This window comes from Elephas maximus, chromosome 12 (assembly GCF_024166365.1).
Source record: "Elephas maximus indicus isolate mEleMax1 chromosome 12, mEleMax1 primary haplotype, whole genome shotgun sequence".
Lineage (NCBI taxonomy): Eukaryota > Metazoa > Chordata > Mammalia > Proboscidea > Elephantidae > Elephas > Elephas maximus.
This window is the reverse complement of record NC_064830.1, coordinates 9,449,558-9,475,546: the sequence shown is the minus strand read 5'-3', so window position 1 is coordinate 9,475,546 and position 25,989 is coordinate 9,449,558. Positions and strand designations below refer to the sequence as shown.

General features: G+C 37.7%; 1 protein-coding gene across 15 annotated transcripts in view; it reads right to left on the bottom strand.

Annotated features, from left to right (window-relative positions):
- Positions 1–25,989, bottom strand: part of SNTG2 (syntrophin gamma 2) — a 459,193-nt gene that overhangs the window by 289,711 nt on the left and 143,493 nt on the right. For 9 of the 15 annotated variants that reach the window (XR_007519511.1, XM_049902600.1, XM_049902596.1 and 6 more), the window contains 2 exons: positions 12,323–12,379; positions 12,159–12,216 (listed from right to left, as the gene is read on the bottom strand). Coding sequence is in view for 13 of the 15 variants with exons in the window: in XM_049902600.1 (XP_049758557.1) it covers positions 12,159–12,216; positions 12,323–12,379 (115 nt within the window). In the remaining 2 variants the exon portion in view is untranslated. Of the gene's footprint in view, positions 1–12,158; positions 12,217–12,322; positions 12,380–24,817; positions 25,007–25,989 lie in introns of all 15 variants that reach the window. The other 6 variants (XM_049902608.1, XM_049902606.1, XM_049902607.1 and 3 more) reach the window with 2 other exon arrangements.

Genomic DNA, 25,989 nt, shown 5'->3' with positions numbered 1-25,989 from the left:
CCAAATGGCCAACGAGCACAAGAGAAGATGATCAAAGTCATTAGCCATTAGGGAGATGCAAATTAAAACCACCATGAGATACCACCTCACCCCAGTTAGAAAGGCAATGATCAAAAAGACAAGTATTGAGGATGTTGTTAGAAACTGGAAACCTCATCAATTGCTGGTGGGAATGTAAAATAATACAGTCACTGTGGAAAACAGTTTGGCAGTTGCTCAAAAAGTTGAACAGAGAACTACTAGAAAAACCAAAAACCAAACCCATTGCCGTCGAGTCGATTTCAACTCACAGCAACCGTACAAGACAGAGTAGAACTGCCCCAGTGAGTTTCCACGGAGTGCCTGGGGGATTCAAACTGCCAACCTTTTGGTTAGCAGCCACAGCTCTTAACCACTACACCACCAGGGTTTCCTAGAACTACTAAGATACGACCCACCAATCCCAATTCCCGATCCTAGCTACATACAGGAGCCACTGGTGGCACTGTGGTTAAGAGCTCAGGCTGCTAACTAAAAGGTCGACAGTTCAAATTCACCAGCTGTTCCTTGGAAACCCTATGGGGCAGTTGTACTCTGTCCTAAAGGGTCGCTATGGATCAGAATCAACTTCATGGCAATGGGTGTTTAAGCACCAAATATGCCTTGTTACCTAGGCACGTGTCGTGTATGCGTGTGGTGCTTTCTTTTGAGGCTCTACCTTCAAAGTACATCCAGAATCTGACTTCTAATCTTCAGAGATACTAGTATCACCTAACTGCAGGGCACCATAATCTCTTGTCTGTATTACAATGACTTTCTCATTTGTCTACCTGCTACCACTTTTTCTCTCTAGAATGTATTCTCCTGTAACAATCAGAATGATTTTTTTTTTTTAATGTAGAACAGATCTTACTCTACTTTTGAAAGTCCTAAAACAACTTCCTCTTACTTAGGGAATAAAATCCAGAATTGTTTCCAAGGCTTCAAAGCCCCGAATGCTGTGCTACCTGGCTGGTGCCCTGTCCTGCTTCTCTACTGGTCCCCTCCTCCAGCCCCTCTCTCCCAGTTTACTGTTTCCTTCAACAGGTTTCCATTTTATTTGCCTTAGGCTGGGCTCTCTGGAGAAGCAAAATCAGTGAAGCATGTATATATGTAGAGGCTGGAAAGCTCTAATTCCGTGGGTCAGATGTCAGGCTGGGGCTTCTCCTGACTCACGTAACTGCAGGGGCTGACAAACCCAAGACTGGCACGTCAGATGGCAGGTTGCTGGCTCAAGTCCCAAGAACCAGAGGTTATATGACTACGAGCAGAATGCAGCATCCAGAACAGAGCAAAGCCAGCGAGCTTTGCCAGAAAGTCCACATGTACTGAATGCAGGCCACACCCCTAAGGACACTCCTTTTCAACTGATCGGCTGCTTATAGTAGATCTCATCACGGAGGTGATTATGTTATTATATAACTGTTAAAACTACATCCTAACCGTCAAACCTCTGAGAATCATGGCCCAGCCACGCTGACACACAACCATAACCATCACACTCAACAAACAAGCTGATTCCTATACGAATGCTGGCCGCTGCCCTCCCCCTTCTCTCTGTTCAGAGTGCTCTTCCTAAAGATGCATTCATAGCTCACTCCCTCATTTTATTCAAATATTTGCTTAAATGTCACCCACATAAAGATTGCCATTGACCATGTTATAAAAAATAGTGATTCTCTGTCAGTCTATACTCCGTAACATTGCTTAACTTTGTTTATAGAAGTTATCATTACCTGAAAGTATTTTATATGTTTGTACATCATCTTTCTACAGTGGGATGCAAACTTTATAATGATAAGGGCTTTGTATTGTTTCCTGCTGGATGCCCAGAACAATGTCTTACCCATAGAAGTTATTTGCTGAATATGGTTGGCAAAATTCATGCGTAAAGGAAGGAATATTTGGTTTTATATTCTGTGTTGATCTAATAGTTTGAAACTGCCTCTGTCCTAAATATGATGCTGGGAGGATTGTCAGGCTAACTGACTTCCCTAGGTTCTGTGGTAAGAGAACGAGAGCTGAAGAGTAGTTCCTAAATACCTAGGCCTTTCTGCTGGGGATGATTAAACGCCTTCCCATATCAAGAAGAATATTTAAAACCAGGGTACCACACAGACAGTCTCTCTTAGGATTAGCTGGTATTCCCAGTTCTACCAATTACTTATCCTGAGTTTTTGATCTCCCCGTCTTAGTTCCTAATTCATGTGGTTACTCTACGATCAGTTTGGTAATTGGTATCTGCTTGCTACTTTTACACCCATGTTCTACAGCATATGTGGATCACAGAATACAGACCTCCTAAGTTTCTACACTCTCTCCCCCTGCTTCAACCTGATGCCCAGACTCTTATATCAGTTTCACACATAAGATTCATGGCAACTAGGGACCTCCCCATGTCTGTAAAACACTTCATCCCGTGCCAGACACTGATGACTTAGAATAAATTAGCTGAATCTCAGATCTATAAAAGCTCACTTTCCACTGAGGTATTTTATGAAAGGCTTGCAAAGAGGTTAGAATATAGTGCCTAAATACATCAAAGAAATGATGAAATGTGTATCTGAAACACCCTTTATAACTCATGGATGGGCTATAATGGTGAAACAGGCTAGAGAACAAGGAGAACAGTTAGGAAGTTATCTCCAAAGCATTCATGGGGTCTGAAACAAGGTACTAGTGATAATGGAGAGGAGGGAATAAACTGGCAAGATGAGGTGGCCAGTATGATTGGGGAGATAAAGTTTCAGCTTTGGGCGACTGAAACAATTGAAATGACAGGAGTGAGAGTAGATGTGAGTGAAAGACGATGACTTCATTTGAGACTTAGTGAACTTCAGGATCTTGGGAGGCATCCAGGGTAACATGATGACTAATAACCAAAACCAATTGTCGTCAAACTGATTTCAACTCCTGGCAACCCCATGTGCGTCACAGTAGAACTGTGCTCCACAGGGCTCTCGATGGCTAATTTTTTGGAAGTCAATCACCAGGCCTTTCTTTCGAGGTGTCTCTGGGTGGACGAGAACCTTTTGGTTAGCAGCTGAGCGCTAAAACTTTTTTACCACCCACAGGTTCCAAGACGACTGATGTTGTTGTTGTTAGGTGATGTCCAAGTCTTTCTGACTCATAGCCACCATACATACTACAGAATGAAACACTGCCTGATCCTGTGCCATCCTCACAATTGCTATCTTTGAGCCCATTGTTGCAGCCATTGTGGCAATCCATCTCCTTGACGGTCTTCCTCTTTTTCAATGACTCTCTACTTTACCAAGCACAATATTCTTCTCTGGGGACTGATCCCTCCTGATAACATGTCCAAAGTATATGAGACATAGTCTCAACACCCTAGCTTCTAAGGAGCATTCTGGCTGTATTTCCTCTAAGATAGATTTGTTCCTTCTTTTGGCAGTCCATGGTACACTCAATATTCTTCATCAATACCATAATTCAAAGACATCAATTCTTCTTCGGTCTTCCTTATTCATTGTCCAGTTTTTACATGCATATTACACAATTGAAAACACTATGGCTTAGGTCAGGAGCACCCTAGTCTTCAAGGTGACATCTTTGCTTTTTAAGACTTTAAAGAAGTCTTTTAAAGCAGGTTTGCCCAATGCAATCCGTCCTTTGATTTCTGACTGCTGATTTCATGGGTGTTGATTGTGGATCCGAGTAAAACGAAATCCTTGACAACTTCAATCTTTTCTCCATTTATCATAAAGTTGCTTATTGATCCAGTTGTGAAGATTTTTGTTTTCTTTACAGTGAGGCATAATCCATACTGAAGGCTATAGTCTTTGATCTTCATTGGTGTTTCAAGCCCTCTTCACTTTCAGCAAACAAGGTTGGGTCATCTGCATATTGCAGGTTTTTAATGAGTCTTCCTCCAATTCTGATGCCCCATTCTTCTTCGTATAGTCCAGCTTCTCAGATTATTTGCTTGGCATACAGATTGAATAAGTATGCTGAATGGATACAACCCTGACGCACACCTTTCCTTACTCTAAACCACACAGTATCCCCTTGCTCTGTGAGAAAGACCTGCCTGTATACACGTTCCTCATGCACACAATTAAGTGTTCCGGGATTCCCATCCTTCCCAGTGTTATCCATAATTTGTTATGATCCACACAGTCGAATGCCTTTGCATAGTCAATAAAACACAGGTAAACATCTTTCTAGTATTCTTTGCTTTCAGCCAAGATCCATCTGACATCTGCAATGATATTTCTGGTTCCATGTTCTCTTCTGAATCCAGGTTGAATTTCTGGCAGTTCTTCGTCGATGTACTACTGCAGCCGCTTTTGAATGATATTCAGCAAAATAGCACCTGCATGTGAAATTAACGATATTACTCAGTAATTTCTGCATTTGGATACATCACCTTTCTTGGGAATGGGCATAAATGTGGATCTCGTTCAACTGGACGGCCAGGTAGCTGTCTTTTAAATTTCTTGGCATAGTTGAGTGAGTACGTCCAGTGCTGCATCTGTTTGTTGAAATATCTCAATTGGTATTCTGTTAATTCCTGGAGACTTGTTTTTTTGCCAATGCCTTCAGTGGAGGTGCTCACTCGTCTATGCCAAGAAATATGGAAGATAGCTTCCTGGCCAACTGACTGCAAGGGATCCATATTTATGCCTATTCCCAAGAAAGGTGATCCAACCGAATGTGGAAATTATAGAACAATATCGTTAATATCACACACAAGCAAAATTCTGCTGAAGATCATTCAAAAATGGCTGCAGCAGTATATCCACAGGGAACTGCCAGAAATTCAGGCCAGTTTCAGAAGAGGACGTGGAACCAGGGATATCATTGCTGATGTCAGATAGATCCTGGCTGAAAGCAGAGAATACCAGAAGGATGTTTACCTATGTTTTATTGACTATGCAAAGGCATTCGACTGTGTGGATCATAACAAACTATGGATAACACTGTGAAGAATGAGAATTCCAGAACACTTAATTGTGCTCATGAGAAACCTTTACATAGATCAAGAGGCAGTTGTTGAGACAGAGCAAGGGGATACTGATTGGCTTAAAGTCAGGAAAGGTGTACATCAGGGTTGTATTCTTTCACCATACCTATTTAATCTGTACGATGAACAAATAATCCGAGAAGCTGGACTATATGAAGAAGAACGGGGCACCAGGATTGGAGGAAGACTCATTGACAACCTGCATTATGCAAGTGATACAACCTTGCTTGCTGAAAGTAAAGAGGACTTGAAGCACTTACTAATGAAGATCAAAGACCACAGCCTTCAGTATGGATTACACCTCAACATAAAGAAAACAAAAATCCTCAAAACTGGACCAATGAGCAACACCATGATAAATGGAGAAAAGATTGAAGTTGTCAAGGATTTCATTTTACTTGGATCCACAATCAACAGCCATGGAAGCAGCAATCAAGAAATCAAAAGACGCATTGCATTGGGTAAATCTGCTGCAAAGGACCTCTTCAAAAGTGTTGAAGAGCAAAGATGTCACCCTGAAGACTAAGGTGTGCTTGACCCAGGCCATGGTATTTTCAATCACATCATATGCATGTGAAAGCTGAATAAGGAAGACTGAAGAAGAGTTGACGCCTTTGAATTAGGGTGTTGGCGAAGAATATTGAATATACCACGGACTGCCAAAAGAATGAACAAATCTGTCTTGGAAGAAGTGCGGCCAGAATGCTACTTAGAGGCAAGGATGGCGAGACTGCATGTTACATACTTTGGACATGTTGTCAGGAGGGATCAGTCCCTGGAGAAGGACATCATGCTTGGCAGAGTACAGGGTAAGCAGAAAAGAGGAAGACCCTCAAGGAGGTGGGTTGACACAGTGGCTGCAACAATGAGCTCAAGAATAACAATGATTGTAAGGATGGCACAGGACAGGGAAATGTTTCGTTCTGTTGTGGATAGGGTCGCTATGAGTCGGAACCGACTCGACGGCACCTAACAACAACAACGTCAGTGCAGCTTCGACCTCTTCCTTCAGTACCATCGGTTCCTGACCATGTGCTACCTCCAGAAATGGCTGAACATCGACCAATTTGGTATAGTGACTCTGTGTATTCCTTCCATCTTCTTTTGATGCTTCCTGAGTCATTTAATATTTTTCCCACAGAAACCTTCAATACTGCAACTGGAAACTTGAATTTTTTCTTCAGTTCTTTCAGCTTGAGAAATGCTGAGCATGTTCTTCCCTTTTGGTTTTCTACTTCCAGGTCTTTGCACGTGTTGTTATAATATTTTATTTTCTCTTCTCAAGCCACCCTTTGAAATCTTCTGTTCTGCTCTTTTACTTCATCATTTCTTACCTTTGCTTTAGCTAGCTAACATTCAAGAGCAAGTTTCAGAATCTTTTGTTTTCTTCATGTGTGATATTCTTGATGTCATTCCATAACTCGTCTGGTCTTTGGTCATTAACGTTCAGTGTGTCAAATCTGTTTTTGAGATGGTCTCTAAATTCAGGTAGGATATACTCAAGGTCGTATTTTGGCTCTTGTGGACCTGTTCTAATTTTCTTTAACTTCAACTTGAACGCACATATGAGCAATTGATGGTCTATTCTGTAGTCCTGGCCTTGTTCTGACTAATGATAGTGAGATTTTCCCCCATGGGCCTGTCAGTTTGTTGTACTATGGGAGCATGTTGCTGTGATGCTGAAAGTCATGCCACTGCTATTCAAATGCCAGCAGGGTCATCTATGGTAGACAGGTTTCAAGATGATTAACAGGCAACCGGAAATACAAATCTCAAATTTCACATGAATGTTGCATCAATATGATTTGGTCCTAGAAATTGATAAGTCTTGGGAACATACTAGGTCTTAGTTACTTTCAATTATTAATCAGTCAACCAGATGGCTTACGGTGGTGCAGAAGTAATTACACATGCCTAATTCAATAACGGATCAATTTATTTCTCCCTTGTAGAATGTAACTTTAAATGCACAGCGTCACTTAGCTTCTGCACTGCCTGTCAATTTTACAGTTATAAGCTTGATAGATACAACAGAAACACCTAACTGCAACTGAATCCTAATATTTATTCTGAGATGCTTTAAAAACCTTCAAGAGAATGATCATTTTATTCAGAGGCTTGCATAGTTCTTTCACTTTTTCTGCTATTTGTGCTTACAATTAAAACTTTATTTCTCATAAAACTGAAATTATTTTGTGTTACTACCAAAAACAGCATGAAAACGTGTTATGAACTTTTGTTTCTACCTTAACCTATAAATGAGAAGGTTTCCTTGAGAAGAAGCTCCTTTCCCTACGGCTGATGATGACAGCTGTGTCTGTGGGCTCGTCAGTTCCCAATCCCTGATTAAATAGAATCCTGTCTGCTGTAAACTTTAAAGGCAGGTTTTGTAGACTCACTTGAAAGGGGAAAAGATGTGCACTGTCAAACTGACTGCTAAGTGTCCTTTTGGTGAAATGTGTCTTTAGGCAGGTGCAAATTGAGTGGTGAATCATTTTGCTAAAGTCCTTTTTTCCCCCAAAATCATTAAAAGTTATTGTGGGCAAAGGCTCGTTCCATTTACAGAATCTCTACAGCAAAATGGTATTACCACTAACTTTCGTCATAGGCATAGATACGGATGGTTCTATGGACTCTAATTTTATCATCATCCAATATCATTAATTTAATTGTATCTTCAGAGGAGAGAATGATGAACATTTTCCCAGGTTGGAGATTTTTTTGCTTTTCCAATAAGCACATTGACTGTGGTAACAATGTGATATATTGTTTGGATATAGGAAAGTAAAAGGCCATGGCAGAAATATCAGGAGTGTAATTTAGGTAAAATCAAGGGAAACAAGTAAGCAAGTTTTTAGAAAAAAATATGAGCTTATTTTTCTCCGCCCTTCAACCACATCCTGCATATTCCTATGGAGAGTGGGGCTATCATCCTTCGGAAATGCAGTCAAATGGAGGACACAGTAAACCTCTTTTTTTTTTCAGTATTATGTTATACGAGCTCACTAAGCCAAGCCCACCTCCATTGGTGGCCCCTCTTTTACTTCCTTTACCAATTCAGCCTTCAAAGTCTTCTTGAAAAAGCTTTTTCTTTCATTTTTCCTCAACGTAGAATTTTTATCAGGCAGAAGATATAGATTAATCAAAGTGCCCATCCTCCACCACCAGTGGTTTGTATAGTCAGGGTGATGAGCCTCCCTCTGCTCCTAGATAAATCAGGACAAATCAAAAGGAGTCTCTTGGAAGCCCAAAAGGCTAAGTGCTCGACAGTTAGCCAAAAGGTGGTGATTCGAACCCACCCAGAGGCACTCTAGAAGACAGACCTGGAAATCTGCTTCTGAAATTTACAAACTTGAAAACACTATGGAGTAAAGTCCCTCTCTGCACACTGGGCTCCCAATGAGCCAGAATCAATGATCACTAACAGCAACTACAACCTGAGGAGCTGACTGGGGTGAGGGAGGGGCAAGCTGATAGAATAGTGTTGAGACCAGCTAGACAGCAGGTGGTAAAGAAGGCCAGCCACAAGAGAAGCTGAGAATCCTATAAAGAGCTACTTAGATATATGCCTTTTAATGAAGTCATTTTATTACACCCTTTCCTCACTTAACAGCATGGTTAGGTCCCAAAGACCAGGTCGTTATATGAAATTGGTGTTATACAAAAATGAAGGATGACCACATCAGATCACAAAATAGAGGATGACTACATTATTGTACAACTGCCAAGTCAAATTATTACATAACTGGCAAGTTACACAATTACATAACTGGCAAGTTACATTATTACATAACTGCCAAGTTACAGGTGTACCTAAGACATATTGCAGGTTCGGATCCTGACCACTGTAATAAACCAAATATCTCATTAAAGCAAGTCACAACAATTTTTTGGTTTCCCAGTGCATATAAAAGTTATACTCGCACTATATTGTAGTCTATTAAGTATGCAATAGCATTATGTCTGAAAAAACATGTACATACCTCAATTTAAAAAATTCTTTATTGCTAAAAAATGCTCATCATCATCTAAGCCTTCAGCTATTTGTAATCTTTTTGCTGGTGGAGGGTCCTGCCCTGATACCAATGGCTACTGACTGATCAGGGTCGTGGCTGCTGAAGGTTGAGGTGGCTGTGGCAATTTTCTAAAATAGAAAAACAAGGAAGTTTGCCGCATTGATTGACTTTTTCACGAAAGATTTCCCTGTAGCATGCGATGCTGTTTGATAGTATTTTATCCACAGTAGAACTTCTTTTAATATTGGAGTCAATTCTTTCAATCCCTGCTGTTGCTTCATCAACTAAGTTTATGTAATATTCTAAATCCTTTGTTGTCATTTCAACAATGTTCACAGCATCTTCACCAGGAGTAGGTTCCATCTCAAGAAGCCACTTTATTTCCTCATCCATAAGAAGCAACTGCTCATCCATTAAAGCTTTATCATGAGATTGCAGCAATTCAGTCACATCTTCAAGCTCCATTTCTAATTCTGGTTCTCTTGCTGTTTCCACCACATCTGCAGTTACTTCCTCCACTGAAGTCCTGAACCCCTCAAAGTCATCCATGAGGGTTGGCATCAACTGCTTCTAAACTCCTGTTAATGTTGACATTTTGATCTCTTCCTGTGAATCACGAATGTTCTTAATGGCATCTGGAATGGTGAATCCTTCCCAGAAGTTTTGCAATTTGCTTTCCCGAGATCCATCAGAGGAATGACTAGCTATGGCAGCTATAGCCTTATGAAAAGTATTTCTTAAATACTAAGACTTGAAAATCAAAATTACTCTGATCCATGGACTGCAGTATGGATGCTGTGTTAGCAGGCATGAAAACGACATTGATCTCTTTGTACATCTCCATCAGAGCTCTTGGGTGAACAGGTGCTTTGGCAATAAGCAGTAATATTTTGAAAGGAATCTTTTTTTTTTTTTTCTGAGCATTAGGTCCCAACAGTGCGCCTAAAGTATTCAGTAAACCTGGATGTACTGTCATCCAGGCTTTGCTGTTTCATTTATAGAGCACGGGTACAGTAGATTCAGCATAATTCTTACAGGCTCTAGGATTTTTGGAATGATAAATAAGCACAGGCTTCAATTAAAAAAAAAAAAATTTTTTTTTTTCAATTAAAAGTCACCAGCTGCATTACCCCCTAGCAAGAGAGTCAACCTGTCCTTTGAAGCTTTGAAGCCAGGTATTGACTTCTTTCTAGCTATGAAAGTCCTAGTTGGCATCTTCTTCCAACATAAAGCTATTTCATCTACACTGAAAATCTGTCGTTGAGTGTAGCTACCTTCACCAGTTATCTAAAGCTACCTTCACCAATTATCTCAGGTAGATCTTCTGGATAACTTGTTGCAGCTCCTACACCAGCACTCGCTACTCTACTTGCATTTTTATGTTATGGAGATGGCTTCTTTCCTTAAACCGCATGAACCAACCTCTGCTAGCTTCAGACTTTTCTTCTGCAGCTTCCTCACCCCTCTCAGACTTCACAGAATTGAAGAGTTAGCACTTTTTCCGGATTAGGCTTTGGCTTAAGGGGAATGTTGTGGCTGGTCTGATCTTCTATCCAGACCACCAAAGCTTTCTCCATATCAGCAATAAGGCTGCTTCACTTTCTTATCATTTGTGTGTTCATTGAAGCAGCACTTTTCATTTCCTTCAAGAACCTTTCCTTTGCATTCACAGCTTGGCTAAACACTTGGTTCAGGAAGCCCAGCTTTCTGCCCATCTCGGCTTTTAGCGTGCCTTTTTTTCCTCACTAAGCTTAATCATTTTTAAGCTTTTGATTTAAAGCAAGAGATGTGTTACACTTCCTTTCACTTGAACACTTAGAGGCCACTGTAGGGATATTAATTGGTCTAATTTCAATATTGCCACGTCTCAGGGAACAGGGAGGCCTGAGGAGAGAGGGAGAGAGATGGGGAACAGGCAGGTGGTGGAGCAGTCAGAATATACACAGCATTTATCGATTACGTTTGCTGTCTTTTATGAGTGTGGTACATGGTGCCCTAAAACAATTACACAATAACATCAAAGATCACTGATCACAGATCACCACAACAGATGTAATAATAATGAAAAAGTACGAAATATTTCAAGAATTACTAAAAGGTGACACAGAGACACGAAGTGAACACATGCTGTTGGGAAAATGTTGCTGACTGACTCGATCGACACAAGGTTGCCACGAACCTTCAATTTGTAAACAAACACAGGGTCTGCGAAGCGCAATGAAGTGACGCACAATAAAATGACATATGCCTGTACATCATTAGCTAACTGCCAAACTACTGAACATCATGGCCCGGCCACGTCGACATGTAACCTTAACTCTCACAGCCAGACTTGCTATTGCCTCACCTCTCAGCATGCGTTACTGCCTGAAGGGCACAAAATAGTTGGGAGTAGAATTTTTACTATTGCTGTAAATGCAAAATGCGGGATAACGACAGAGTTGGTAATTGAGGAGAAGGTGTATACCAGAAAATCGACTACTTTTATGGGCAACAATCTTCCCAACAGCGGAACATGTGGCTAAAACTTCCATCCTTACTTCCCACATCTACACACAGTAACTCTCAGTAAATGTTATTTTTGTGATTATTATTCCCGTAGCCAATATTTCATTTAGTTGATACAGGTGATAATTAATGAACTAGTGTTACTTATCAAATATTGAACTAAATGAATTTCCAACTCCACTTCCACAATCTGATCTTGGAGTAGTGCACTGTTATTTTGCAGTAAGTTTGTTTTCCTTTTACGTGCGGAGTCCTTTATTTCAGAAACTCTACTGAATACCACTGGTTCTTTCATCTATATTTAATTCCCCTCAATTTTTTTCAGTATACCTCAGAAAACTGGAGTCTTCCAGCCACTGAATCATCAGTACCTTTAGAGGCTAACTCGATGTATCAGACATGAATTACCACCTCTCTTAAGCGCTCGTGGATCAACATAAATGAAAAAGGGCACTGTCATACCAGGGGATTACAAATAATAATAATACTTTAAAAATAATATACAACTACAAAAATCAAATGGTAGCTTAAATAATCAATAAAAATAAATATTTGCTAATTTTTATCATTTTACATATGATCTGATAAACTATTGCCATGTATACATAAATTATTTTGGCTATTTTTACCTGCTTGATCTTTGAATATTTTTGATATGACGACAGGGACCTTGTGTTCAGCACCTCCCTGAAAGACACAGTCAACAGAAGAAATCTGCGGTTAACATAACTTTTTTGAAAATGAAAACGTTCATCAAAAAGGGAAAGTAGGAATAGTAAAATTATGTTCATACCTTTATGCTCAGGCCCAAGCCGCCAATAGGCTGTCTGCGAAGTGTAACAGTTCTGTGCTTTAAAAAATTTTAGAAAACAAACTAAGTTTAGGTTAAAGTGCACTACCAGAAAATGAATATATAACTTAATTTACACTTAAATAAATGTTTAAAATATATTTCCAAAGCAGCATTGCTTAAATACTATAACCAAAAACCCCACTGCCTTTGAGTTGATGCTGACTTATAGTGACCTTATAGTAATGAAAATATTTTAAATCTCCAATTTTCTTCAGCACATATGGAAATAAAGGTATTGATAAAAGCAGGGCCTATTGCATGAATTATTTAAAATCCATATAAAAATCCTGCAAAGTTCGCCAAATTATAGTCATTTTACATATAAGAAATGAAGGCTCTGACAAGTAAAACGACCTGCCTGTGTTCTCCAGGGCAATAAATACAGAAGTTGCAATGTAAGTTTGGGTCTCTCTATCTTTAAAAGCTTTTTCTACTAATTCCAAAACTTGCTCCCTTTTCACTATACTTCTCTGCCTAGTTCAATTATGCTTAGGTCGACTTTTAAATACCAAAAACCAAACCCATTGCCACCAAGTCGATTCTGACTCATAGCGGCCCTATAGGACAGACAGAGTAGAACTGCCCCGTAGAGTTTCCAGGGAGCGCCTGGTGGAGTCAAACTGCCACCCTTCTGGTTAGCAGCCCTTGCACTTAACCACTACACCACCAGGGTTTCCAACTTTTAAATAAAACCGAAAAAAAAATCAAACTCATTGCCATCGAGTCAATTCTGACTAATAGTGACCCTAGAGGACAGAGCAGAACTGCCCCATAGGGTTTCCAAGGAGTGCCTGGTGGATTTGAACAGCTGACCTTTTGGTTAGCAGCCGTAGCTCTTAACCACTACGCCACCAGGGTTTCCAACTTAATTCGTGAATTGTCAATATTTTTTCATGACCTATGTTCATTTTTTTGTTGTTGTTGTTCATAGTGCCTAAATTTCAAGGTGAAAAAAAAAAAATGAAGGTGATGACAAAACCTAAACATACAATAAGCCCTTAAATGGCTCCTGAAATGTTCAGAATCTCCAGATCTTTTATATATTAAATTATATATAGACATTTTGTTACAGTCTAAACTGACTGAAGACATTTCTAACCTATTGCACCTAGATATGGTGGAACCACTCAACACTGAGAGGGTCCTGAGACTAGATGGATAGATACAGAAAAGGATGGTTTTACCTCAAAAGTATACTATGGGAATAATGAAACTGACATGTATCCTTTTAATTTTTAAGTGACAACTTAAGAGCTTCCAGGCTGAACGACTCTTTAAAAAGAGTTTATGTAGGAAAAGGAAGATGAAGGAGTAAGAAGAAGGATGGATAAATCTGTACATAACAGCAGGAACACCCCTGAGCTCATGTTCCACGTGTGGTGTGTGCTCACTGACAGCAATAAACATGGGCTGATGAGGAAACCTGTCACAGCATTTAGAACATGTGTTCTCCAAACCTGTAAGATCCATTGGTAATTTTATTCTTACAAATGAGTGCATTATGAGCTCAAAGTAAAGAAACAAAAAATTATAGCAAATATACCTATTATTGAGGGTATTTACGAGAACACATTAAATAACACTGCAATTTAAAATTTCACTCTCCCTCTTGAGCTTTTTTGAGCATATAATATTAATCGGTGAACTACTTATAAAATCATACACAGAAAAAGAGCTTTATTTCAGGGTCTTTCTCTTCTCAGCAATCACTTTTGTCTTTTTCCTTGTCCTAGGCTATATTCCAAATGGAAGAGACTGGTGAATAGAAAAGTTAAAGTTATTCCTAAAACACAAAAACTATGGTTTCCTACTAGAAACATATTCTAAGTATTTATCTGAAATGCCAGGAACACTTTTCATTCATATTTTAACAAAGGACAGCAGAAGTCGATTGTAGTTTAAATCCCATTGTGATGGCAAATGGTTCCCGAGGGTGTTTCCATTGAGAAGGGAGAGGGAAATACTCCCATGTATTAATTTTTTTTTTTTTTTATTAGAAGTCTACCGTTTTCTCTCTTACAAACGCAGAACCTTAGCTTTCTAAGTAAGTGTTTCACAATGATTACGAACAGACAAAAAGGAGGAGGGGGTCCCCATTCCTTCACTCATTCACGGGTTTATTTAATAAACACTGAAATCCCACCATGTCCAAGTGTGGCAATAGGAATAAAAAGAATCCATCTGCTAACAGTTCCTTTGTGTGACTCAATAATATGTCATATGCTTCTAAGAAAATATATATATATATGAGCCACAGTAGATTAGATAATTGGGGTGGTACAAATAGTTCTCTCTCTCATCTGCTAACCAAAGGGCTGGAGGATCGAGTCCATCCAGGGGCACCTCAGAAGAAGGGTCTGACAACCGACTTGCAAAAAATCAGCCATTGGAAATGCTATGGACCCCAATCCTACTCTGACCCGCGTGGGGTCATCAGGAGCGACAGTCACCTTGAAAGCAACTGGTTTCCTTATATTACCCAGGAATATCTGCTACGCTCAATGAAGTTTTTCAATTTTAGCCTTCAAATAAGCATTTGAACCTCACTGACAGCAAGCAAATATATGTCAGAGAAAATATATTTTGAAAAGACACAAGCTGGTGTTCGCCTCAGTAGACTTTACCAAACAGTCGTAGCATACATGTTACGGCTGTCATTTCATTCCCTGCAGTGCTGGTGGCAGAGTGGCTAAGAGCTAAGGCTGCTAACCAAGAGGTCAGCAGTTTGAATCTACCAACCGCTCCTTGGAAACCCTGTGGGGCAGTTCTACCCTGTCCTAAAGGGTCACAAGGAGTCAGAATTGACTCCACAGCAACAGGTTTGGTTTTTCTGGTTTGTTTCATTCATTCATAGAAAATTCTTGAAGCATCAAGAAAATGGTCACCTGAGGCAAAATGAATGAACTCCTACCAAAAATCTGGACTAATTCCTAACAACAACAACAACAAAAAAACAGGTGAGGTAAAAAAAAACTACATCATAAATGTTCTTTAATATTTGTTTAATAAAGCTTGAAGAACCTATTATCTGTTAGTCTGCCTAAGCTCCTATTTTGATTTCTTCAAATATTTGCTCTATGCAATCTGCTAAAATATCCATTTCTGTGCAAATTTGGGCCGACCATTTAAATCTCTCTGTTTCTGCATCTGTAAAATGGTGATAATAATACATTTCCTACTTAGGAAATCAAGAAAGATAATTTGGGGAAAGTATGTTATAAATTATGAAATTCCATAAAAATCTCAGACGCATTTAGTCTCTTCTTAGAGGTGTTCCTCTTCTCTCTCTTTTAAAACCACCTCATTCAAGCATCAAAGAGGTCTAGTTTTTCAAAGTTCGGAGAAACCATCTGGCCGATCAATGCGGTCATGTTTTTATAAATGAAGATGATATATATAATTACTAAGGTTCTAAACATGATTTTAATATCAACACATCTAAGAACTTACTTTACTTTTTCAAACACAAAAAGTTAATAGGAAGCAAAACTTCTGCAGCTTTTAGTTAAAACTGTTCAGGCTGCAGCCCAGCTAAAGTTACTATATTTATTTTGTGCCCGAATTTAGGATCCTATAGCCAAGCTAGAGCTGATCGTTTTATTTTAAAGTCACAAATAGAATTTCTCATGATGGTTCTGTTAACAAATATCCAGACAGAACCTATTGCTATGAAAAACTATTTTCTAATTAAACTAAAATAAGCTATTATTTAATTAGTTCATTTGGTATATGCTTTTAGAGTCAACTGCAGGTCCCAGAAAACCAACTGACACAGAACGTTCAACTAAAAGGAAAAATAACGGCCAGATCTCCTCTACTGACATGTATGGTGACGGAAACATGGCTTCTTCACTTTCCATATTGAGAGGCCTCATCGCTAATCAAGGAATGAATTCAAAACACAATCAAAATATATAATAATGCTTCTTAAAAATGAAGTCTCAATTCTAAGGTATTTTGTTCAATAAATTTTCAAACTGAATCCAGTTCTTTTGTTTACATATATATAAGATAAAGTCTTTGAGAAAATATTCTTCTGTATTTTATCATTTAATCCCAAACCATGTTTTGACACTTAATTCATGTTTACATCTTGGTAGCTGAAGTCATTCTAATAGGACATAGGTATTGTCACATTATCTTCTGACTATAAATATTTTGAGATAGAGCTGTCTTCTAAGACAGATCATTCTTATCCTTTATATAGTTTTCATCAAACAAACAAAAAAATGATGTAAGGACACTGACAGATTAGATTTCTTAGTCTAGCTGTCTAAAATATTGTTTTTTTCAGGTTCTTTTTGAATGATATATGATTTGGCATGCATTTTAACAGTTAAACTATGGACTTAACATTAATTTAAACTTAAATTTGTGACACCTGCAAACTCGTTTTCAGATTTGAACACTGCAACTTCCAGAAAGGCAAATTTCTGTCTGTTATAAAAATAAGCTTTTTGCCACTCTGCCAGTATGCCACTAGGCCTGTTGCCTCTCTGCCAACAGGCAGGGCTTATTCAGTTCAAAAGCTGTCTCCTCACACAGACAATCTAAAACTCTGACACTCCAGCTCCTCCTTCTTCCTGGTCCTCTCCAACCAACTCCCATCCCTTTTCTCAGGACGTTTTGCTTAGAGACTGCCCACCTGAGCCAGACCTTACTTGTTAAGAAGGAAATTAACAGGTACGAATGGCCAGTCACAGGAAAGCAATTTTTTTTTTTTTCAAGGTATAATTGAAGGGCCGGAACGAGAAATAAAAAATTTAAAGATTTAGAGAAAGAATTTTCTGAAGTATTTTAGTTTAGAAAAAAAAATACGTTCGAAAATACTTTCGGTACTTTAATTCAGGGGAAACAAAGGGTTAATGGATTCTAATATTTTGAATAGGTGTGGGGGATGGGAGCACAGGCAAATCAGGAGACATTTTTTCTTATGTCGAGTTGGATATTCAATTACCACACTCTGTAAGATATCTCTCAGGATGGAGGTTTTGCATCTCTCTTTACTCTTTTTAAATAATTCAAACACATAAGGTTTATATAGTGAGATAAAGAATCTGAATTTCCCATCAGATATACGTAAATTACTTTTTAAAGGTTTGAAGATACTAAGATTTCCATTCACGTGTTGAGTCAAAGTCATATTAAAAAAAAAAAAATTGCTGTCAAGTCAATTCCGACTCATAGTGACCCCAGAGGACAGAGTAGAACTATCCCACAGGGTTTCCAAGGAGCAGCTGGGAGATTCCAACTGCTGACCTTTTGGTTAGCAGCCGAGCTCTTAACCACTGTGCCACCAGGGCTCCAAATCCATATTAGAGGGATCTAAAAATCAATAAAGAATGTTTTGTTGTTGTTAGCTGCTGTCTACTTGGTCACCACTCATGGAGATCCCACACACAACACAACTAAATGCTGCCTGGTGCTGAGCCATCTCCAGCATCAATTGCAGATCAAACCACTGTGAGCTATAGGGTTTTCACTGGCTGATTTTTGGAACTGGATCAGGAAGCCTTTCTTTCTAGTCTATCTTAGTCTGGAAGGTCCACAACTCATAGTGACCTTATAGGAAAGAGTAGAACTGCCCCATACAGTTTCCAAGGAGCGCCTGCTGAATTCAAACTGCTTACCTTTTGGTTAGCAGCCGAAGCTCTTAACCACTGCATCAACAGGGTTTCTGTTCAGCATCATAGCAACACGCAGGCCTCCAGTGACAGATGAGTGTTGGCTATGCACGATGTGCACTGGCCAGGAATAGAACTAGCCTCTCCAGCATGTAAGGGGAGAACCACCACTACGCATGATTTCTAAAAGTTCCTTAAAACTCTTAAATGAAATTTAAACCAATAAAATATTCATACAGTATTTCAACTTCACTATTATTCATGTTGGTATCCCTGGTGGTACAGTAGTTAAGAGCTACGGCTGCTAAGCAAAGGCTGGCAGTTCGAATCCACTAGCTGCCCCCTGGAAATCCTATAGGGCAATTCTACTCTGTCCTACAATGTTGCTATGAGTCAGAATTAACTCGACGACGACAGGTTTGGTTTTTAATTATTCACGTAAAGCTGATGAGTAACTAAACAGACATTATTATCCTTCCACTTTATTATTTGAAATATTAACAAAGGAAATTCAGCATATATGGATGAATTTATTTTGAGAAATCTATTTCATCACTGAAAAGTAAGATTTAATGAAATAAATAGACTGGAGATATTGAAAATATAAACTGTACTTGGTGTGCTTAAATCCAAACAAGAATATGCAGCAAATATATCAACTAACTTTTATTTGTATATGAAACAGAATAGATCTACATGAAGCAGGAAATATTTATATGTATGTGAATAAAATTTTTAAAATATATGCTCTTCATGCAAATATATATATGAATGATTTAGAAAATTAAATGGAATAATACACACCATCAGTATAACCATTGGGGAAAATGGTAGGTGAAGGGATAGGAGAGTGAGGCTCCAGTGTATTTCCATTAGTCTTTTTCTTTTTTAAAATGGAGCCTTCTGAAGCAAATATGGTAATATGCTGATATATAATAACTATTAATGATAATATCATGAGGTTTTGTTTCATTACTTTTCAACTTTTTCTTGATTTGAAAAATTATATAATTAAAGGAAAGAATAATAAACCTGTTTAGCAGATTATGCAAGATACCTTTGTTGCTCTGATTTTTAGGTATTTAAAGTTGTATTTGAATAACATTTTTTGTGTTTTCATTTTCTTGTCAAGAGTGCATGCACACACAAACACACACAGATATACAAACTATTATTTCATTTTTAAGATAAACCTTGTTGTAAACTTTCATAAGAACTATGGCCACACTATCCACTATTTTAATGTTTTTGTGTTTTTTTAACTTACAATTTTGCTCATTAAAATGAGAAATAATATGGGTACTATTAAAAAGCATTTTAACGCGCTAACTCCATAGCATCAAAAGCTGACACAAAGTAGAATTTACAAGAGTCAGCCACTGTATAGACTATGTTAGAGGTAAATTCTAGATATTTTGCTGATGATTACATTTCATTAACTGTCCTTTTCAAAGAGACTGCCAACTTTTCTTCTGTTGGGATAAATTTCAAAACACCGGTTAAACCTTATAGCTTTCTATATTCAATACCTGTGATGTTTTGCAAATCAGATGCTTTAGGATTTGCCTTTACCACTGCCCTGGTAGCGTAGCAGTTAAGCGTTTGGCTGCTAGTCAGAAGGTCAGCAGTTCGAATCCACCAGTCGCTCTTTGGAAACCCTATGGGGCAGTTCTAACCTGCCCTATAGGGTCAATATCAGTCAGAATTACCTCAACAGCAACAGGTTTGGTTTGCTTTTGGTTTTAGCAGCAAAAGGGCTATATGTAATACACAAAAGATGCCCTAAAAAATAAAACAAACAATATAACCAAACCCACTGCCATAGTAACTGCCCCACAGGGTTTCCAAGGGGTGCCTGGTGTATTTGAACTGCCAACCTTTTGGTTTGCAGCTGAGCTCTTAACCACTGCACCACCATGGCGTAGGGTTAGGACTCCTTGCTCATAATGCTATGGAAACAATTCTTTTGAAAATGAACCATCCAGCAAAAGAACAATGGCCCCTGTTAGTCTGAGAGAAATAATATTTCAAAGGAGAATTTATCCTTAACCCTAACACATGTAGAAGGGTATTCAGTTATTTACATAAGCAGGATGTCTATTAATTTAAAGCAAGTCAGTCAACAGGTAGGTAAGGTAGGTGGTGTGGGTGTGTGGGTAGGTAGATAGATATAGATAGATAGACAGACAGACAGATAGATAGATGATAGGTAGGTAGACAGGTAATTTCCCCTGGGACAAAATAATGCTATAGTGAGTGAATAATTCATATATAAAATTTGAGATGGGCCTATAACCTCAAATTATCTTATATGATTCTTCAACTGGTGGGCTAATCACAAAAAAAATGAAAACTCAAAATTATATGTCTGGTTTGTTTCCAGAGATAATAACTAATGATCTTTATATGGCATTACAACTTTACAAATATGAGCATTTGTCCTAAGTCAATGAGTTTGTTATGAGAAGAGGCCAAGATATCTACTGAATCTTTACCTGACAGACTTTGAGTTCACCCTTCATAAGCAGGACACAGATGAGACTGGGTAGACTACAGGGATCTTTTGAATCAAAAGTTCAAACTAACAGGACAGAACAGGTAATGCGTAAACAGACCAAGCCAATTTACTATATAAATATATATGTAGAACTTGGTTTACAGAAATTTTTTTTAAAAAGTGGAATTTTGGTCGAGGTTTGGGGGAAATAGAAAAATTAAGAAACTAGTAAGTGTCTGTTACTAATCAGAATCTCAAGTACAGGAAAAGATATGATGAGGAAATACATCTTTTTAGTTGAAAAGGGCCGCCACTAAGTTACGGGTAGGTTGGCTGAATGAAAAATTATCTTATGGGAGATCAATCATTAGTCTAAATTTGAGGGTATAATATAATAAATATAAGGTGTAAGAATCTTAAAAATTTGTAAAATAAAATATTAACATAGATGGAGTGGTACAGGTACTGCCAATTTATGGAGCCAAAGAATAAGAAGTAAATGGGAAAAACAATGTGGATATAGATTTAAGTGGATAAGAGGATGAAAAATATCATCTATTTATTATAAACAAGCAATTATAGATTTTATTTATTCATCAGAAACTATACCACACTCTATTGGTAAGTGTCTTGATAATAAATTCACCTGTTTTGGAGAGTTTAACGTCCTTAATTTAAATTAAAATAACAGTTCTTTGATATCCTTCACATTACTTGTAATATAAGTAATGAACCAACTTAAAAAAAATAATTTTAACAAGCTCAGTGGGCTACTGTGATTTATCGAAACCAATGTATAAATGCCTCCTGAAGGTACAGAACCATGCAATCAATTCAATTACTGCACTATTAGATGTCATTTAGTGATCTTAATTTACATGTTCCAAAATGCATCTATTTATCCACTCATTCAGTCACCTGGTCAATTGTTCAAAAAACACTTCTGACACATTTTCAAAATGTCAAGATACATTTGGGAAACAAAGGCACAAGAAAGCATGGTCTCTGACATTAAGGTACCAGAGTGTCAAAGGAAATACACAATTATCTGCAACACTAGCAGAGGTCCATAATGGAGTGTGGACAATGATCTAAGCAGTATTTACAGGGTAAGAGTAAGCTATAATACTATAAGGTTAGGTTAGGACAGCATATGATATGCCTTGAATTCAGAGTTAAAATAGTCTGGACCTAATTATAATATTTAATATGAGTGCACATATTTATGACGTTGTTGTTGTTAGGTGCCATCTAGTTGATTCCGACTCACAGGGACCTCACATACAACACAGCAAAACACTGCCCGGTCCTGCACCATCCTCACAACCCTTGTTATGCCTGAGCCCATTATGACATTAGCCAGACAAAACCTTCCAATCCTACACCAGTTACACCAGTACTACACAAACTCTTCCAGAAAATGGAAAAAAGAGAAAACCTTCTTACAAAGCAAGTACATAACATGGATAACAAAACCAGACGAGCATATCATAAGAGCAGACTTCTTTTTATTTATCTCAGTTGGAGTCTGTTGGACTCCTAAGTCTAAGAATTGATGTCATTCATTAGTTATGTAAAATTCTCCTCCATTATCCCTTTGACCTCATTTCTTCATCTCCATTTTCACTATTCTTTTTCATGGATCTCTGCTGAGTCAAATGTTCAACAATCTCCCTCTGTTCTCAAGGTCTCTTAACCTTTCTTTTAGGTTTTCCAACTCTTTGTGTTTCATCCTGTGTAATTCATTAAAATCTATTTTATAGTTTATTAACTTTCTTTACATTTCTAATATGCTATTTAACTGGTACTTGAGATTGTGATTTCATTTGTTTTCGTTTTTATTTCTATATATTTCCTTAGGTTTCTTTTCACATCTGCCAGAGCACTCTGTAAAACCACTTATTCCTTTGCCACACTTTTTAGACCCTCTTTTATGTCTTCCAACATTTTTTTATGTCTTCCAACATAATAATCATACAGTTTATATAATGAATCTGACAATTTGAGAATCTTATGTCTCTGCAGTATCTGCAATTTTTAAACTTCTGTTGTCTCTTGCTTACGGTGATTTCCTTCTTTGTGGTTTTATGGTTTCTGTGGACTCTTCAAAGACTTCTTTGAACATTATTCTTGAGAAGTAGCTGAGGCCTGGATTTAAAGTACATCCCTCCAGAGAAAATATGCATTTTTGCTTCTGTACAGTGCCTGGGGGGCCGCCAAACCTGACACCACTTTAAACTTAATTGTCAACTTGAGATTCTTCAGGCCACCTAAGTGTATAAATTCCCACACCAAACCCAAATGAGACTAGAGTTGCAATTCTTTAGGGATATTTTTTTTTTTCTTCCTCTTTCTTCCTGATGAGACAGTTGCATATTACCGCTGTACTCATTCTGTTTGGTAGTTTTTTGTTTGTTTGTTTTTTCAAGTCCACTCACTAAAGTTGTGACATTTTTAGCATCCTTGCTTTATGCAAGTGAGAAATTCTGATCAATCCTTCTATCTGGCTAGGTCTCTAGGTTCTGTCTACCAAAGTCCACATTAAAGTACTATATCTAGGTTACCCTGGATTAGCAAAGGCCAATTTCAGTGACTGATTACCTCCTATATTTATACTTTTTCAATAGTTCAAGTAACATTTTTAGGGTTTGGTACTGCTTTTACTTCCTTGGCCATTTTGAACACAATATGACTTTTTGTGTTGTTATATTCACTAATTTTATCACACAGTATTCCTTAGATTATAAATTGGCAAAGCAGTACAACAGATTACTTATCTGAACTCTGTAATTAACTTTGTGATCTTAGATCAATAATTTTCTCTTCTTGAGTCTTGATTTCCTCAATAGTAAAATGATAAAATGGAATTCTCTAAAATACATGTCAACTCTAAGCTTGCTGCGGATCCACCAGGCGCTCCTTGGAAACTCTGTGGGGCAGTTCTACTCTGTCCTACGGGGTCGCTATGAGTCAGAATCGACTTGATGGCACCGGGTTGGGGGGGTTCATAAGCTTGCCATGATTTAAATTACTAAATAGAACATAGACATGTATTAAAACATCTTTCAAATTTTAATTTTCCTACCACAGTCATTTAAACCACCAACATAAACTTCCATTTAGAAAAAATAATTATCTCAAATGTACACAATTACAAAAATAAACAAACAATCCAAATAAATACTCTAGAAATGTGAGAAAAAGCTTGCTCTTCCTTATTACATATTTCTTCAGGATACAACTAGAGAATGAGATTTACAAGCACTCAAAATGCCATGTTGATGTGAAAGGATAGGAAAATAAATGAAATATTGGATTTGTAGATTCTAAACTATGATGTTGAATCAGAAAAACTTTTTAATTTTGACATCTTTTTTATGTGATAAAAATTGCATCAATCATTAACTGATAGTGTTTACTTTTTCTGTAGGTTCAAGAAAACAAAACACAAGTCTACCCCCCTTCATGTCTCTTCTCTACTGAGCAAACAAAAATATAAGTGCAACCAAAGATTGAAAGTTCAGTGTAAACTCTGAATTGAGCTTTTAAACAACCAAATTCTATACAAGCTCATCTACTGGATAAATGTTGAATCATAAAGCAGGGTGATTTTGAAGTCAGCATGGGTCCTTACACTGAAATTGAGCTGGGAATGTAAAACCCATTTATATAGTGCTATTTGCTATTAAGTAAAAACTGACCTTGAACTACAAATACCAGTCTGAACCGTACATGTCACTTTCATGAGAATTTTGAAGTAGCACGTAGAACTATGTAGTTGTGACTGATGCGTCAGACAATATAGAAGTCTGAGTGAATGAGTTACTTGACCTCAGTATCTCCAAGTTTTATCCCCTATACTATGGGGATCATAAGGGTACCTATTGCATAATGATCTTAGGAGTTTTAAGTGAATCCCTGTGTGCAATATGCTCACAAAATAATACATATTTCTAATCATTTGCAGTAGGAGTATCTACGACTTGTAATCCAAATGATGAGCTCATTCCTGCTTGACTGTAATATCTATATTGTGTACTTAATCTCATATGTACTGAGCTGAATCTGATAGTTAATTTTTTATCTTTATAAACCCAAAAGGCCCACTCATTCATCCTACTGATGGATCATAGAATGATTAGCTCTTCCATTTCCAATCCTAAAAGTATTTAAAATGGGAAACAATGGTTCTCAACCAGGTTCTTGATGAAAGTTAATGTGAAAAATGTTCAATAATGTGGACATAATGAAAATTGCTATGTTTTGAGAACCCCAGAAAGATATTCTACCTCTGATTCTAGAAATAGCTCTGACCTTTTTAAAAAGTAGTCCTTTTCATTCTCCAAACACATGATAAATTCTCATGGGAAGAACAGTTTTATTTATATAACTGACTGAAGAATGCAGGGTTTCAACTGTCTTTAGACAAAAGGAATTAGTCCCAGTATGATTCGTAACTGAGATATATAAGAAATTGTGACCTCAGTAGCTGAATATGTTCTCCTGTAAAAAAAAAAAAAAAAAAAAAAGAATTTTTTCTGAATTTCACACCCTCCCTTCCCCAATTTCCAACACAGGGATGCAAGTTTATTCACAAATTTGTTCACTACATTTCTAAAAAGCAACAAAGATAATTATTAAGAATAAAACTGGCAGAGAATGGATGGGGATCCATATTAGTTAGGTGTTCTAATCTACCCTCACTCTTTGAGAGCAGGGAATTTTAGTCTAAAGTCCATGGATGTTTTCAGGTATCAGTAAATCCCCTGAAATTGTATGCATAATTGCATAAGTATGAGCATACATTCATTTTTTCTTAGGAAGAAGTCTATAATTTTAATCAAGAGCTTAGTCTTGGGAAGAAAATCTGATACTTAGGAATATTAAAAAAAAAAGAGTAATGTATTTTTTTTCTGCCCTATTACAGTATAAAAAATTCAGTATTTTTTCCAGTAAGTTGAGTGAGATTTTCTGTAGTTTAAAATGTTGTTAATAGGAAGAGCAAATTTTGAAATGGGTCAAAAAAACTCTTCCTCAGTTTCTCCCTCCTTCCCTCCTCCCATCATTGTTGTTAATTAGAATAAGGGAAAGGAAAAACTGTCAAACTAATAGTGGTACGGCTAATCGGACTAAGTTGGGCATGAGATTTGCCTACAGTTTTTTAAAGAAGTAAGACTCAGAGTTTAGTGGGAATTTTATAAGAGCTCTTAAAGTGCAACTGGAGTTTGGAGAATGAAGAGAGACAAGAGAGGATAAGTTCCAGGTCTGGGTCTAAGAGTGAGGGAAGAAGAATAGAAAGGGCAGCATACTCATTTTCACCCTCTTTTCTTTGTTTTCACCAGTCCTACAACTGTAGAAAGGATCCTAGGCTGGAGGAGGTGGCATGAATTGGGTGGACTTGCCAATGTGCCACGGGGGCAGAACAGGGTAGATCTGAGCTCTAGGCAACAGAAGAAAGGGGGATTTCAAATGGAAGACAGGGGCAA